Source organism: Epinephelus lanceolatus, chromosome 21, assembly GCF_041903045.1.
Source record: "Epinephelus lanceolatus isolate andai-2023 chromosome 21, ASM4190304v1, whole genome shotgun sequence".
In the NCBI taxonomy this organism is placed as follows: Eukaryota; Metazoa; Chordata; class Actinopteri; order Perciformes; family Serranidae; genus Epinephelus; species Epinephelus lanceolatus.
This window is the reverse complement of record NC_135754.1, coordinates 10806079-10822195: the sequence shown is the minus strand read 5'-3', so window position 1 is coordinate 10822195 and position 16117 is coordinate 10806079. Positions and strand designations below refer to the sequence as shown.

The following is a 16117-nucleotide window of genomic DNA, read 5'->3' as shown; positions in this document are numbered from 1 at the left end:
ACTTAATTGCATGTGGGTGTGAAAACTGCTGATCTACCAAAACAAGTGCACATGAAATGAATGTTGATCTGCAGAAGATCTGACTTGGGGTTGGCTGGGTCTGGCCACTTTCTCAGTACTCCTCTGATCTATCAAGAGAGACACACCAAGTGATTCGAGCATTAAGCTGCAGAAGAGAGTCATTTATCCTCCCTGCCTGGTTGCTAACAGCTCTGTCTTTGTCGTAATGATAGTTTAAGCCACCCTGAAAGGCCACACTTCTCAATTTTAAGCTTTACTGAACCATCATTGCCATTGGGGGTGATCATTTCAGAAGTGAAGCTAAATGGGGTGATGCATAACTGACCCCAGATATGTTTTCGAGTTGAATTTGTTGCCGTTTCCCGAAACATGTATTATGTATTTGCATATTAATGTCCTAACTGCTACCCAAGGTATAATGGGATGTTGTGGAAAAAGGCCCGCTGTGTCATTGTATTCATCCCTTGATTATTTCTAAATGTCAGGTGTTCAGTCAGAGTAGAAAAGGCCATTGAACCGCCGTGCCTCTATGGCCAACACCATTGGCTAAAATGTCCATAAGTGACAAGGACGACAGTGACTAGTAATTTTCTGGATGAAACAAAGGAATGTTCAACATTTATTTAAATGCAAATTAATTCATTAAAAAGGCAAATGAAAGAGGAAAATGCATTACAGCCATTTCTAATTCATGCGTGATACCAAATGCATTTATTTTGATAGCTTTGTGAATGAAGAGTTGAATTTCTGTGGTGATTACAGTGTTGGGGGCTGCTCTAATAACAGTCCTGGTGACCTCTGTGTCAGCTGAAAGGTGGGAATTGGAATGGAGGTGCTTTCTTTAGACACTGTCATTCAGATTCAGTACAAAAGTCAGTTTTAAAACGTGATGACACACAGGGCTGTTGTTAGTTAAAATGAATAAAATTACTATAGAACTCCAAACTGAATAGAAAACTAAGCAGAGGTGCTTTTTTCCAAGGTGGGAATTTATCAAATCAAATTAGCAGCCAGTCAAATTGCTTCATCCCAGTTACCAAGTGTATCACAATACTTAAAGCAAAATGTTATAGAACTTGACAAAAGAGAGGTCTGGCATTGTGAGGTTACAGATCCTTGGTGGCTGTATTGGAGACATGATATTTTAATACTGTACATTAGAATTGGGCAACAATTGGCAGAGTACATCACTGTTTTTTTTTTCTTGTTTTAGTGGGTTATGTTTCTCATTTTATTTTGCTAAGTTGATGGTTTGTCTTTGCAGGATGAGTGAGAGCCTGTGTTCCATCAGCCTGACAGTGGCTGATTGGAAAAGTTTTACATATTGCCCAACGGTTTTATACATATGGCTTGGCAAATTATACAACATTAGAAAGGGTGTAATGATACACTGATCTGGATCGATATATTGATTTAATGACCAACAATCCAAAATGGAAACACTGATACATATCGTCATCTTTAAGACTAGCCTTTATTTTGAAATTCCCATGGCATGCCTGTATCAGCATTTCCATCCAAGGACACCTCCTCACTAAACATTCAAACAGTGCATCCTCCCTAGTGCCAGGCAGACAATGGCAAGCAGCCAAGAAAGAGACAATGAGGATATTTACTAATATTGTCTCATATTGAAAGCAGGCCACTGAATTGAATCAAATCGAAATTGTATTGTGGCGGACTTTGTGATATCAGCAAAAAAATTGTCTTTGTCTAAAGAATCAATATATTGTATTATAATAAAATGTATTATTTACACCCCTAATCATTAGATGTAGTTAGTTGCTGGGCAGCTGTTTTCCAGTCTTAATGTTTGTTAGTTGGCACCTAAGAAAGTATGTGTTCCTTTTCATAAACAGCATCCTTATGGCATCTATAGTTGCCAGGTTACACATCTACTTTGTTTACAGGTAGTATTTGATCATGTGTATGACTATGGGATCCAAACTTGCTGGCTACCATTCATCCTGCATTGTTTAATTAAACTGATGCCAAATGATCTCACTAATCTACAGGGGCAACTTTCCTCAAATGCAGTTGACAGATTGTTTTGTCATATTTAGATATAATTTTTTTTGGTAATCATGCACCCCGGTTTTGGTATTAACTAAACATGAGTAGAAATTTAAAATCATGATCAACAATGCATAGTACAACACTGTAATGCTTAGCTGTGGCTGAAAATGAGGTTGGTGATACTATACTTAATGTCAACAAATCCCATAAAAAGACCACAACCAACAATTTATTAGCAAGCGTAAAGTACCTTAAGGTTGACACAGAAAACCTCATTTGAGAAATTCAGGAGGAGCTGTAAAATATTGCAATTTTTGGTGCCACTTTTTGTGCCTCCCCACCAGCGTTTTGTTTTCAGGTTGTCTGTATGTATGTACGCCTGTACATATATCTGTCCCATTCTCAGGAATGCAATATCTCAAAAATACCTTGAGGGGAATCTTCAAGTTTGGCACAAATGTCCACTTGGACTCAACAATGAGCTAATTTGATTTTGGTGGTCATAGGTCAAAGGTCAAGGTCACTGGGATCTCATCTTTCTCGTTCTTGTAAATGCAATATCTCAAGAACACCTTGAGGTATTTTCTTTTCTAAATTTGGCAAAATATTGAAACTTGGATTCAGGTTTAAACTGATCAGATTTTGGTGGTCAAAGGTCAAGGTCACTGTTACCATACATCCATCATATCCTGTGAACACAATATCTCAAGAACATCTTGAGGGATTTTCTTCAAATTTGCCACAAACATCCATTTTGAGTCAAGGATGAACTGATTAGAATTTGGTGGTCAAAGGTCAAGGTCACTAAGACCCTATCCTGTGCATTCTCATGAACCCGATATATCAAGAACACAGTCAGGGGACTTCTTCAAATTTGGCACTAATGTCCACTTGGACTCAAAAACTGAGTAGAATTTGGTGGTCAAAGGTCAAGGTCACTGTGACCTTGCATACATCTCATTCTTGTGAACACAATATCTCAAAAAGGCCTTGAGGGAGTTTCCTCAAATTTGGCACAAACATCTGTTTGCTTTCAACAATTAGATTTTGGTGGTCAAAAGTCCGAGGTCAAGGGGAAGATTTATCAAGGGGAAGAAGCATCCATGTATTCACAGATGTAGATGTAAATGCAAGTAGACTGGTTCGCGGATGCATGCAACCACGAGGTGGTATAGATATACATATTAATATGTAGATATTCCTGAATATGTGTTTCATATGTATGTGTTTCCTGACATGATGTTTCAATCCTATATTTATAGGGTGTTGAAACAGTTTGATTTATATGGTCAGAGGGAGAGTGTGGCAGTGAATGTGCTCAGAGCAGACAGCTGGTGGCAGTTGAAGCAGAAAGGAAATTAGGAGTAAAGTTGTCAAGTGGGAGTAAATGTACAGGGTCGGTCTCACTTTACTATGGCCATCTATCCCTGGAATATTCGGAGCACAGTTTAGCACATTAACCATACAGGGTCCAGCACATACTAGGTTTTGACCTAGTCTTGTTTATTGTCAGGCTTTACTTATTAAGCTGGAATTGTTATCCTGTGGAGATGCACATAGACATCAACACAGAGAAGAGTGTTATGGATGAGTGTGTGCCAGAGAGCTTGTAGAGGAGCTGACACACACAACTCTCAAATCCCAACAACATGTAATGCGAAACCCGTCACACAAGCAAATTGATCGATGGAACCATCTCGTGGTAGAAAAGGCTTTGTCCTGTCCATGTATGCTGATAAATCCTTATCTCTCATGTTTATTCCCCAGATGAAGTGGGTTGTTACCGACTGGAGTGAAATTGATTTCCATTTTCTGATTTTCTCTATATGATGTTTACATTGTTGTTTGCAAAACCTGACATTGCTTCCTAGTAGACCTGTGCATTACAACCCCAAAATATATTAGATTCACACTCGTGAACATATCCTAGTGACACCCGTGTACTATTTAGTAGGATCAAGTCATTGTTGGTTTTGGTCTTTCCATGGGATTTTTCGACAAACAGAAAAATACAGAATATCCTCAGCCTTATCCTTTAATCCTGGAGAGATAGTAGGGACATAGTATTTATCAGATACAACACCACAAAAGTAAAGTAGATCATTTGTGGCAGACAATTTCAGATAAGTAAATCAGCATATTAGTAGCTGCATCCTATGACCTGTATAGTATCACTGTAGTTACCTACTGTATGTAAGTATTTAGGTGTTATTTAGAATAATGTTAGAATATTATTGTTGACCTTGTCAATGACATTGCTGGCATCTTGTGTATCTGATTATTGATAGTATCCTCAAATTGTAAATGTTTTCATCGGACTGCCAAACCTGAGCAACTAACTTAGATGTCCACATGGAGGGATTGTGACTCTGAAAGGTTTTTTTTCTGCTATGAAGTCTCTAATAATCTGTTTACTTTGAAAAAGTTTTTTTCTTGATATGTGAGCACCAGTAAGGGTTAGCTCTACTTGAGAAAGTTTGTCTCCATGATCAAATATACTGAGTCCACTCAATCGTCTGAAGTGGAGATAGAAGGAGTGTGTAAATCAGAAACATCTAGAGAGTGCAGTGTGTGTGTGTGTGTGTGTGTGTGTGTGAGTGTGTGAGTACACTTTGAGCTTGAGTGTGTGGAAACGCATGACAGTGTGAGTGTGTTCCTGAAGGGAACGGGGCAGTTGCCACTTCAATTTTTTTCTCCTCTTTCTCAACTCCTGCCTTCCTCGTCAAGCTGTGACAAGTCCTCTGAGACATCTCTCCTGCTGTAACTTTCACACAGAATGAATCACACAAACATCAGATAGCTGGAGTACTTTCATATAGAGTCCAGCCATGGCACATGAAAATCTGTACTATAGGCACTACTTTGAGAAGGCATTGGTGGATACATCTACCAGTTTGTGAAATAGTAAAGTTAAACTACACTTAAATTCTTTAAATGTGAAGATTTTTGTGGGTTACACAGATACACTTCAGCCAGTTCTCTGCATACTAGTTCTACTTTTCATCTTAAAAATCCGTGATTTTAGTTTATCTCAGTTGAGGCAAGATAACATCATCAGAATTTATGCAGATAAACAGTTTGTATCTGTTTAGAGAGCTGCCAATAAAAATGTATTGATTTTGAGCCAGTGAGCCTCCACTCCCCCCACCTCCAGCTGGGACTACGTCCAAAACTGTAATCTAGTAAAAGAAAGAGTTTGTGGTTGCTTTCAGTGAGCTAAAAGGTCAGAGGAAGGTCTGTGTAATGAATGCAGCGGTTTGTTTATTGGCCTTATTATTATAAAAAATAGTCAGTTAACTACAAATTTCATATATTTTACATATTTTACTTTCTAAGCATACAAATATGACCTTTTACAGGTAGTAGTGCTGTTTTGATTTCACATTTTGCAGTAGACACATGAAGTATCATCACTTGTATTGAGTAACGTGTCACTAGTCTCAAGGTTAACTATCAGTACCTTCAATAGAAAAATTCTCAATTTTATTTTTGTGTAATAAATGAATACCAAACACATAAAAACAATATTTTCATTATATAAAGAATCATTAGAACATTTGACTTTAATGTTATATATCTTGCAATCTTGGACCCTTCTGCTATCAGTTTGATGATGATAAGCATGGGGGCAATGACCAGTATTTCAGGAGGTCCAGTGTAGCAAGCGGATATCTGGGTCAAGACTTCCTCTTCTGTGTGCTGGTCATTTTGGCTATTAAGGATAAAAATAAGGATTACAATCTCTATAAATAGAGATAAACCTTTACACAAATGCAGAGAAAAAAAATAAATGAATAAAAATTGTCGTCTCATGATGGCCAGTGGGTTCCAAGATTGTTTTATAGCCAATGTGTTACTCCTCCCCAAATTGACTATTTACCTGCCGCTCATATGTGATTGGTCAGTACTACTTGGACTACAAATGGAAACCAGAACTCTTCTGATACTAAGGTCAAAAGGTCAAAGGGCAATGTCACTGTGACCTTGCGTCCATCTCATTATTGTGAACGTGATAATTAAACTTTGCTTTGAGGGACTTCCTCAAATTTGTCAGAAACTTTCACTTGGACGCAACAATGAACTAAATAGGTATTGGTGGTCAAAGGTCAAGGCCAGTGTGACCTTGCATCTCTCATTCCTATGAACACAAATATCTCAAGAAGAACTTGCAGGGATTTTTTTTTTTTTTTAAAATTTGGCACAAATATCCACTTGGACAAAGATTAACTGATTAGACTGTGGTGGTCAAAGGTCAAGATCACTGTGACCTTATAAAATAGGCTTTTGGTCATAATTCAAGAATTGGTATGCTAATTATGACATTTGACACAAATGTCTAATAGGATAAAATGATGTTATGACATTTTATATACATAAGGTCAAAGATCAACCTCACTGACTTCATAATGTTCTACAAAAACACTTTTGTGGCCATTATTTAATGCCATAACTCAGAAGCAGAAGGGGAGACATTTGTTCAGATACTTAACTGGTCACACTAATCTTGGGTGGCCACCTTGAAACTATGCTAATTGTACAGATCTTCTATAATGTCAGGGTTCAAGATGTGTGTGAAGCATCCATGTTTTAGAGTATGCAGCTTCTTTTCAGCAACATTTGAAGCATTGTTAACTGTCCTACCAACATATGAGTCTGTACAGCCATGGATGTAAACTGTAACTGCAGCTTGACTGGTTCATGGACATACAACCACAAGATGTTAAAATTTAGATTGATGATAATATGTTGATACTGGGGCATTAGCACTATATAAACTTTCTCAGGGGTCTAAGAACCTTGAAAAGAATTCGGAAACTTCACTTGTGTGTTTAGCAGAGGAATCAGGGACCAAGTTTATTTCTCAAATGAAGACCCAGTGGCATATGGAATTTGTGTATAGCTTCATTCACAAACAAAGGGAGTACTAAGTGACACCAGTACCACTATCAGAATAAGGAACAAACATTTCTTGTAATATTTATTATTGTTACATCACCATTAAACATTGCATTGTTTGCAGCTGCGCCTTGTAGCAAAGCATCTCTGATGTTTACTTCACATTGTTACATCACCATTAAACATCAAACACACAGCAAATTGGAGACAGGTGCTCTGAAGTTTTCAGTTTTCTTTTCCACCTTTGCATGTCGCCTTTTCATCCATTCATTACATCCAGGTTAAGCATCAAAGTCATGCCAAAGTAAATACCAAAATCAGGATGACTGTGTTGTTGATTCCTCATGTGTAAAAAAAACTGCAAACACTGTTGTCATTTTTGAATGTCATTGGTTTAATTTGCCTAATCCTGTTATATTCCTCAGATGTGCCAATAACGCCGACAGGAATGCACAAACAGGCTTCTTGGTTTTAGTTTTCTGTGGTTCCATAATGCCTAGCTGTTTGGTGTAATATAAGGTTAGCAAATTGGTCACTGGTGGATCATCAATCTCAAGTTCGTGTCAAGTCCTTGCAGGTTTATTTTAGTTCAAAATTGAGATCAGTGGGAAGCAATTATTGCTTGGAATAAAAAAGAACAAAAACATTAAAGACTATGCATCATTTTGAAATGGGCCATTCCCTTGAATCCCATTTCCTTATTACTTTGTGTTTCTTCTTCCCCTCTGTGGCTGTGTTTGCACACTTTAATTTTCTTCTTCTTGACTGGGAAAGATATGTATGAGCAGCTTTTGTCTTGGTTATAATCAGGGACAGCTGATCATGGTTTGGGTTAAAATGGGTACATTTGTTTCATAACTTCACTTACATGAGTACCTTAATGAATATTTCACATGACATTAACTATGAGCCTGTTTATACCAGGCATTAACATGCATCTTGGGTTATCTGATCACAAGTTGACATTGCTAAATACAAGTGTAAACAACCACTAAGATGCATTTGACCGCAAATCTTTTATTGTGTAAACGTGAATGTGTCCTAATGCATTCCTGACATACATCATCAGTAGAATACGTAGTGGCTGTTTTGGTGACAGCATGCTAATGCTCTATAACTTGCCCATTTTAAAATGAGTTGGACAAAGTGTTGACCGTCCATTGCTTTGCCTTATGGAAAGAGACATGTTGAATTCAGCTGACAGCAATATATCCAGCTAGAGCCTACCAATACAACTGCTAATGTGACTAGCAAGCATGCTAACAAGAGTGTGGACATAATAATGTGGATAGGCCCTTCACACATAAGTTACAGGCAGTAACAAAATCTGAACACAAGTTATCAGCCGGAGATGCATGACAGACAGACTTGTGTTCGGATCACCAAAACACATGTTAATACCAGGTTTAAATGGGCTCACATGGGACAAGAGCAGCAGTCTCCTGGGAGAAAGTCCTGTGTTTGTTTGATCCATCCACCACTACACCCTCCCACCATTCGCTGACTTTGTCACGCTTTATACTATGCCATTGCCGCATATGGGTTTACATTGGAGTTAGTTGAAAGCCTGGTACGTTCCGAAGGCTACTGTCCAAGCTGCTTTATTTAACGCCCTGGGGATGAGGATGGTTTGCTCTTTTGGTTATGTTAAGTGGTGTCATCAAACATATTCACACGGTAGCCTGCTGATTGCAGCTGCATATTTTGAAGGTAACCAAACATTTCTGCTGTGAAAGGACAATTAAAGAGGCTTGTTCTCAAGAGAGAGGGAGGGAAAGAGAGGAGGGGAGATGAGGAGTAAGAGAAAGCGAGAGAGGTGACTTTCAGTGATCAGCAGAGCCAGACCGCTGCTGCAAGTGGTTTAATGGTGAGCTTGGACCTGCTGATGAGACTGTATCATGGGTCATCACCAAAGGTTACTGAGGGTTAGGCCTGCTTGAAATGGTATATGAACTGTCTCATCATGACACACACACACCCACACACATACACACACACACACACATTTAGCTGAATACACACTTACTCAGACATGCCCACACACATATCAACACAGTACAGGATGGTATATTCTGCTCTCAATAACAGATGCATACAAATGGTCATGAAAACAGCGAAGATAGAAAATGATCAATAATTTAAGCCTTGAACCGGTGAACTGTCTTCTGCTTTAGCAACAGCTTGTAAAATGCATGTAATATTTAAAGCAAATGCAAACTGTTGGCATTTTAATAAATTAGAAATGTATAAAATCTGTATTTGTGCCTGCTGGTCAGGCTGCATTCTGTGTTTTCAGCCCAACAATTACACCACATCATCCCCAAATGTCATGCACCACCTAACTCATTAGTTTATGCCTTAGCAAACTTCCTCCCTTTTTTTTTTTGCCTCTGCTGCATTCTTGATTGCATCCTTTTCATACGCCCCATTGCTGCTGGCGTGAGTAATAACCAAAGAACAAGACTGACAAATACAGGAAGTGAATTCACTGCTCAGAGAAAATGTTTCCACAACAATATTTTCTGTTTTATTTCCAGCGTTATTCCTCATACTTATTAAAAAACATTTATTTTATTTTATTCCCCCTCAACAAATCTGTCTTTGGCACAAGACACACTAAAAATCATGACTAGTGCAGCCATCCCCATTTTGTAGTCACATATCCAAATAAATTTGATTTTATAGATATTTATTAGTACTTTTGGAAAGTTATTGTGTGCCATCTGATGAATAAAGAGACAACTATTATAATACTGACAACAACAACACCAAAAACAATAAAGACATAGGCAGCAGGGCACCTCTTCCATACTATAGACTTATTCACCACATGTCATTAAAGTGTTCCACATATCATCATAAGATGAAGCATTCTCACACATAGAAGTTCAGTTAAATGTGTGTAGTCTGAAAATTCATACTTAAAGTGGGCATGCAAAAAGGTGACCTCGTTAAACACATACTTGCATATCAAGGTCTAGGCAACAGGACGAGATTTTGGTATTGAAAGAGTTCTGGTTTCCATTTGTAGTATAAGTAGTAGTGACTAATCATGTTTGAGCAGGCTTTGCTAGCATGCAGGTGAACAGGCTGTGCGGAGAGCTTAAGACATGGAACGCATTAGCCAAAATGCAATCTCCGAACGCACTGGCTATTGTTTGAAGACAGTTTTTTTATTTTCATTAGCTCTGTTCAACTGCAACTCCATTCTTGTGTCTCAAGTTGTGTCTCAGACTGTGGATAATATAATGACCAGTGCATGAAAGATGATGTCTATCCACTGGCTATGCCAAATTCCCCAAAATATTGGCTGTTGCCCCCAGAGGCTTCATCATCATCAGGACGATAGCCAATGGGCTCTAAGATTGGGAGATTGGGAGCGGGGTGGGGATGGTGGATGCTGTGTCACCTAGACAAGATGCCTGCCAAGCTGCAGACCACTGTTTGAGACCAACAAACAACAAACCATTTGTGATTTGAGTCATTGGTGAGCCATTGCTGTTTTCCAGGAGCTTTTCAGACAATAATTGTGGGTGTTTTGTAGTGATCTGTTGCTGTTTTTATAGTAGGGACAGTGCCACAAAAAATGGTAAATTTTTTTACCAAGGCATCACTGCATTTCCTGCTGGGATAGGGGCATGAAAAGTGGTGTTTTTTATCATATATCTGCTTTTCTAACAAGGAATTTGCTTCCAAAACCTTGTATTTTTAGCCAAACCTAACCCCACGTTTGCCACATAGTTGTTGAAACATTAAGTTTCAAAATATGGTCTACATAATAACATGCAAATGCAGAAATGCACAATGTCACTATTATTTTTGGACAGGTCAGAGTAGCTTTTGTGGTCTGATGAGACGAATATCGTCTTTTTTTTTGTCCATCAGACTTTCCACCATGTTACACTGCACATCATCAAAAACATACAATCCCTTCGGTGAAGTATAGTGGTGGCAGCATCATGCTGTGGGGTTGTTTCTCTGCAGCAGATCGCCTGTGTGTAGTCAAGGGGTTTCAGGCTTATGAGGGCAGAAGGTAACATGAAGTGTGCAGTCTGCCGGAAACCTATGACTCTGGGAAAGATTGGTTTTCCAGCAAGACACTGAGCCCAAGCATAAAGCCAGAGCTACACAGGAATGGCTTCAAAATAACAAGTCAATGTCCTGGAATGACCTAGTCACAATCATGATGTCACTCAAATTTAGAGTTTGCAGCTGGACTTCAAAAAGGCTGTTCACTCACCACCCCCATGATATCTGAAGGGCTTAATCAGTTTTGCAGAGAGGAATGGGAAAATTGCCGTGTCCAATAGGTCATAGTTATTATACAATGTAAACAAGCACTTAGTATTTTATATCTGTAAATACAGTAATTGCTTTAACTTTGGCATAAAGGGTCATATTTCCATCACATAGTCTAAGTGGTTCCCCATAATCTGAGGCTTGACCGATGCTCTTTTAATTATGCCATCACATTGTGCCTTATTTCTCCTGCAGTACTTTTATGGAGTACGACACAGAATTAGCACCACCAACTGTTTATCTCAGTGCACCTGACCCCTAATGTTCTGCGCACTATGACGCACACAAGCTCTGCCAGTTCTCTACCTGCTTTTAAACAACCTGCGACTAGACAGTAATGGAGGTGTCGCAGTGACGAAGGGGAGGAAATATGGATGCACATGTTTTTTTAGCTCTTACTTTTAGAAATTAGTCATCTAATGGTTTGCTTTTGAATATATGTGGGCTCTGTTTTCCTCAAATTTGCCATTTTCTGTGATTCATTGTTCAGTCTTGTGTTTGTCGGCCTCAGATAATGTCTGACATGAAAATCATCTGATAGGATAGGCTATTTTATTTGTCGTGGGTGCTTACGTTTTATCATTGTTTTGATACAGTAACTGATCAGCAACCACATTGGTTTTTTTTCTTCCACAAGGAAATCAAACTCTTAAAGCAACTTATTTTACAAAAAAAATAGGTGCTGATAATAGACACAAAGTCACACAAAGACACTTGACCAACCTGGCTTTGCATGTTAACATCCTATCATTGTCATAGCAACCCTAGTAACACAGTAACATTGCAGGTCATAAACAACCTGATTAGGATGAATGATTACTGCATGCCACTTTTTGTTTCCTCTGTCTGTCACTTGAATAAAAAGTGTGTATGGGTCCACCATTATTCCTCTCAGTTTGTAGATACTGTTCAGTGAAAAAGAAAGAGGCTGACTCAGGATGGCAAATGCTTGTTGACAACAGGCAGAATCCTTCCATCCCATTCTTTGTTGTTATGGTGGATTTGTGGGCTCTTTTGTTGATTTAAATGTGTGCTTCCTTAAGCACAAGTGTGTGTCAAGTTGCCAGTATTGTGGTTTAATGACTGAGTGAGAATCATATTTGTCTTGCATATGAAATATGCAAGTTTTAGGAGCCCAGGGACCCGCTGATCTGTTTGTTCATATCTGCAAGGCTGGATTACCAATCATGCAAAACAGGAAACTGACCTGGGAGCCTAGATCCCTCAGAGTGTCTGCATTTTGTGGCAAGTAATTTTTGGTAATCTGTTTAACTGTAGTTTTATGTATGGGAACATGGGAAAGCGCTTGTAAAGTCACAATGAGACAGAAGTTACACTGTCTTAAGCTTTTGTGCTGTGACATATTTCCAAGTGAAAGGAATTTGAGTGGTGTACAGTTACGAGAAGGATTTATCATTTGATTTGACCACTAAAAAGTGAGCAGGCTTAGAGTTTAGCATGATACAGAGCTATAGCAGGGTCTGCTGCTGCACAGACTGTTGGCTCGGACCATAGATACAAAAAAATAACACATTACCAGCTGTGCCAATGGTACAAAATGGTATACACTTCGGTCAGAGACATGTCTCAAACAAAGTTTATTTTCCCCTGATTTTTCTTTCTGAAAAAATACCATGTAAATGTCTGAATGTTTAGAAGGGCCAGTGGAGAGTACCAATAACAAATGCTACTTAAAATATATATAATACAGTTGTGACAGGGCTGCAGTTTTAAACACATTGTTAACATTGTGAAACAAGTACTTGGTAAGGTTTAAGCAACAAAACTACCTGGTTAGATTTAGCCAAAGATCATGGTTGGGGTTACAGTAAGAATGCTTGTTACGCAACTAAAGAAATGTAGGTAGTTTTGGTATGTAACATAAGTAAACATTAGTTAAAAAGTCAAAGTGGACCTTTGGTTTCACATGAGATACCAACAGTTGTCTCCTGGGTGAAAGTCCAGTGTTTGTTTGACCCATACATCCAACCTGACCTTCTCTGTTAGTGGACTTTGTCTCTCTACTTTGGTCATTAGCTGTCACTGCCTTACATTGAGTGTAACTATGTGTTGTAATAAGCTGCTTGTACATGTGACCTATATCTTCTATTTCATATGAATATGCTCAGATCAAAAGTTGCAAATCTGGCATTTTGCAACATTGAAGTACGGGAATATATTGCATAAAGAGTTGTCTTGTAATGAAGTATTTTTACATTGAGGCATTGCTACCTTTATTTCGGTAACAGATCTCAATACCTTTTTGTCCAATGTAAATTACGTAGCCATTTTGAGGTAATTTTTAACAGTTACATATCAGCTTGTTATCAGATAAGGAACATTTCTATAACATTAGTCGGAAACTAGGGGACCTATAAAACAAAGTGTTGCCTGTGATCTTCTATCCATTAAATGGATTTTTACCCATTCTCTTGTCTTCTGCTATCCACAGGGTGTAGGTGCTGACCCCCACATTTCCTTGGCTCTGCCCCCTGAATCCAAGCTGTCCAAACAGAAAGTGGAGGAGCCCTCATTCCAGTTCTTGGACTCCGATGAGATGACCATCAGGATAGGTAGAGCTGGACCTCTCTCAGGCAAGCCTCCCTTCATATACCCACATCAACATCAATTTGTGCTGGATTTAAAAAAGAAACAGCATGTTACATGTTATCAAAAAGACCTACAGCTGTAGCCACTGCAGTCCCACTTTTTTCAAGTCAACGCAAGTATCAGGCACTAATGTAGAATAAAACTGCATGAAGAGGGACTGTCGTGGCTACCACTGTAAAATCTCACCCAAAGCTTCTCTGATGGCTTCTTTTTACTGTCCTGATGTTTCTGTTTTCCATTTTCTAATTCACCTGTCTGTCTGTAACACTTAATGGGTTTTTTCCAAACTTTGAGTGGTGATTCAATCTTGATAGCTCTTTGAAATTATCCTCTGTTTGTTTTCTGGGGTGCGAGACACTAAACCATTCTTCATGCTATCATTTCACTCTACGCACACTGAGTCAAAAACATCCTGTAGTACACATTAATGTTGTTGCTTACGTCGATTATATTTTTGGTCTGTAAGGTAGACAGTGAGACTAATGTTGTTATTGTGATACAGAAAAAGCTGAGGCGCTGATAAATACATCTCATTTTCCAACAAATCAAAGAACGATTATAGCATGATGAGCAATTAGGGAGAAACTGCACAGCCATCCTTGTGACAAAAGAGAGCAACATGGTGGTAAAATTAGAGTACAAATAAAGGTAGAAAAACAAATAAAGTGGAAAAAAACGGAATTTAAAAAAGGAAGCTGGTGTTTGGCTGTGTGAGAGTGTGTGTGTCGAAGCAGATTGGGGCTGTTTGTTTGTGGCAGATAAATCAATGTTGTTCCCTCGCCTCACTGGTTGGTAACATTTTGAATACAATTACATTTTAATTAATCTGTTATATACAGTGTATTCTGACACTGTGTGCCTGCTGGCTGTCTCTCACTGGGCCCATTAAAGTCAAGCAAAACAGTGGCTCTGGATTATACACACTGTAGTTCGATTCATTTGGTTCAGACCACGCTGGCTTTTAGTAGACCAACCATGAGAAATAAGATGAGGTCATATGGACTGACAGGTAACTTATTAGTTGGACCGCTTTGGTGATGCCACCCTGCATCATCAGAGCTACATGGACCCATGTGGGTAAATCAAATTCTGGTGACTAACAGCAGGTGATGCTACACTTTAAAGTCTGTACTTGGACTTGTTGCTATGAACTATGACACTCAGCAGCCCTACCCCTAATTTTAGTTGGCAGTACAATTTTTTTACTGGTAAAAATGAAACCATGGTGAAGTTCCTTCTTGTTACTAAGTCCAAAGAAAACTACTTTACCCTTCTGGGATATTCTTGGCGTGGCACCAACTTAACACCTCATCTGTTTTGCATGTGTAACACTCACAAAGCTCTCTCAGGTGTGTCCTCTCAGGTGGGCCCCTCCTGATTCTGAGTCAAGTTTTTATGCCTCCATGCCAGTGACAGCCAAGGCTGGGTCCATTCATCCATGTTTGTCTGTCCCATTCTTGTGAATGCCCTACCTCAAGAATGCCTTGAAGGAATTTCTTGAAATTTGGCACAAACGTCCACTTGGACTCAACAATGAAGTGATTCGATTTTTATGGTCAAAGATCAAGGTTAGTGTGACCTTGCGTCCATCCCACTCTCATAAATGTGGTATCTCAGAAACACCTGGACTGAATTTCGTTAAATCTGGCGCAAACATCGGCTTTGACTCAAGGATAACTGATAGGATGTTGATGGTCAAAGGTCAAGGTCACTGTGACCTCACATTTTTGGCCATAACTCAAGATTTGTACACTATTTATGATGTTTCCCACAAATGTCTAATAGAATAAAGAGATAAAATGATGACATTTTATATCCAAAAGGTATCAGGTGTCATAATGTTCTGCAAAAACACCTTTCTGGCCGTTACTCAAAGCCATAATTAAGGAACAGAAGGGGAGACATTTGGTCAAGATACTGAATCTGTGACAGTAGTCTTGGGTGCCCACTTTGAAATGGTGCTGGTTGTATAGATCTGATTTGTTGCCTGGTTGTAGATGTGTGTGAAACAAAAATGTGTTAGAATATGTAGCTTTTTTGCAGCAACATTCATACTTAAAGCATTGTCTGCTGTCATGGCTATACATAAGTCCGGACAGACATGGATGTAAACTGCAATTTGACTGGCTGGCAGTAATTCTGGTGGGCATATGTGGAAAAACTGTTGCAGCGGGAACCTACACTCAAAACTAGGTTTTCTAAGGCATTGCTGTCTGTAATTCTGTAAAGTAAAAGATCTTTTCACAGCAGATATTTTGATGTCTCACAGCAGGAA

General features: G+C 38.8%; 1 protein-coding gene across 3 annotated transcripts in view; it reads left to right on the top strand.

Moving 5' to 3' along the window:
• slc39a11 (solute carrier family 39, member 11) overlaps positions 1–16117 on the top strand; it is a 198783-nt gene that overhangs the window by 104558 nt on the left and 78108 nt on the right. For 2 of the 3 annotated variants that reach the window (XM_033612247.2, XM_078163216.1), the window contains exon 5: positions 13685–13826. In XM_033612247.2, the coding sequence (XP_033468138.1) occupies positions 13685–13826 (142 nt within the window). The remainder of the gene's footprint in view (positions 1–13684; positions 13827–16117) is intronic. The other variant, XM_033612248.2, reaches the window with a different exon arrangement.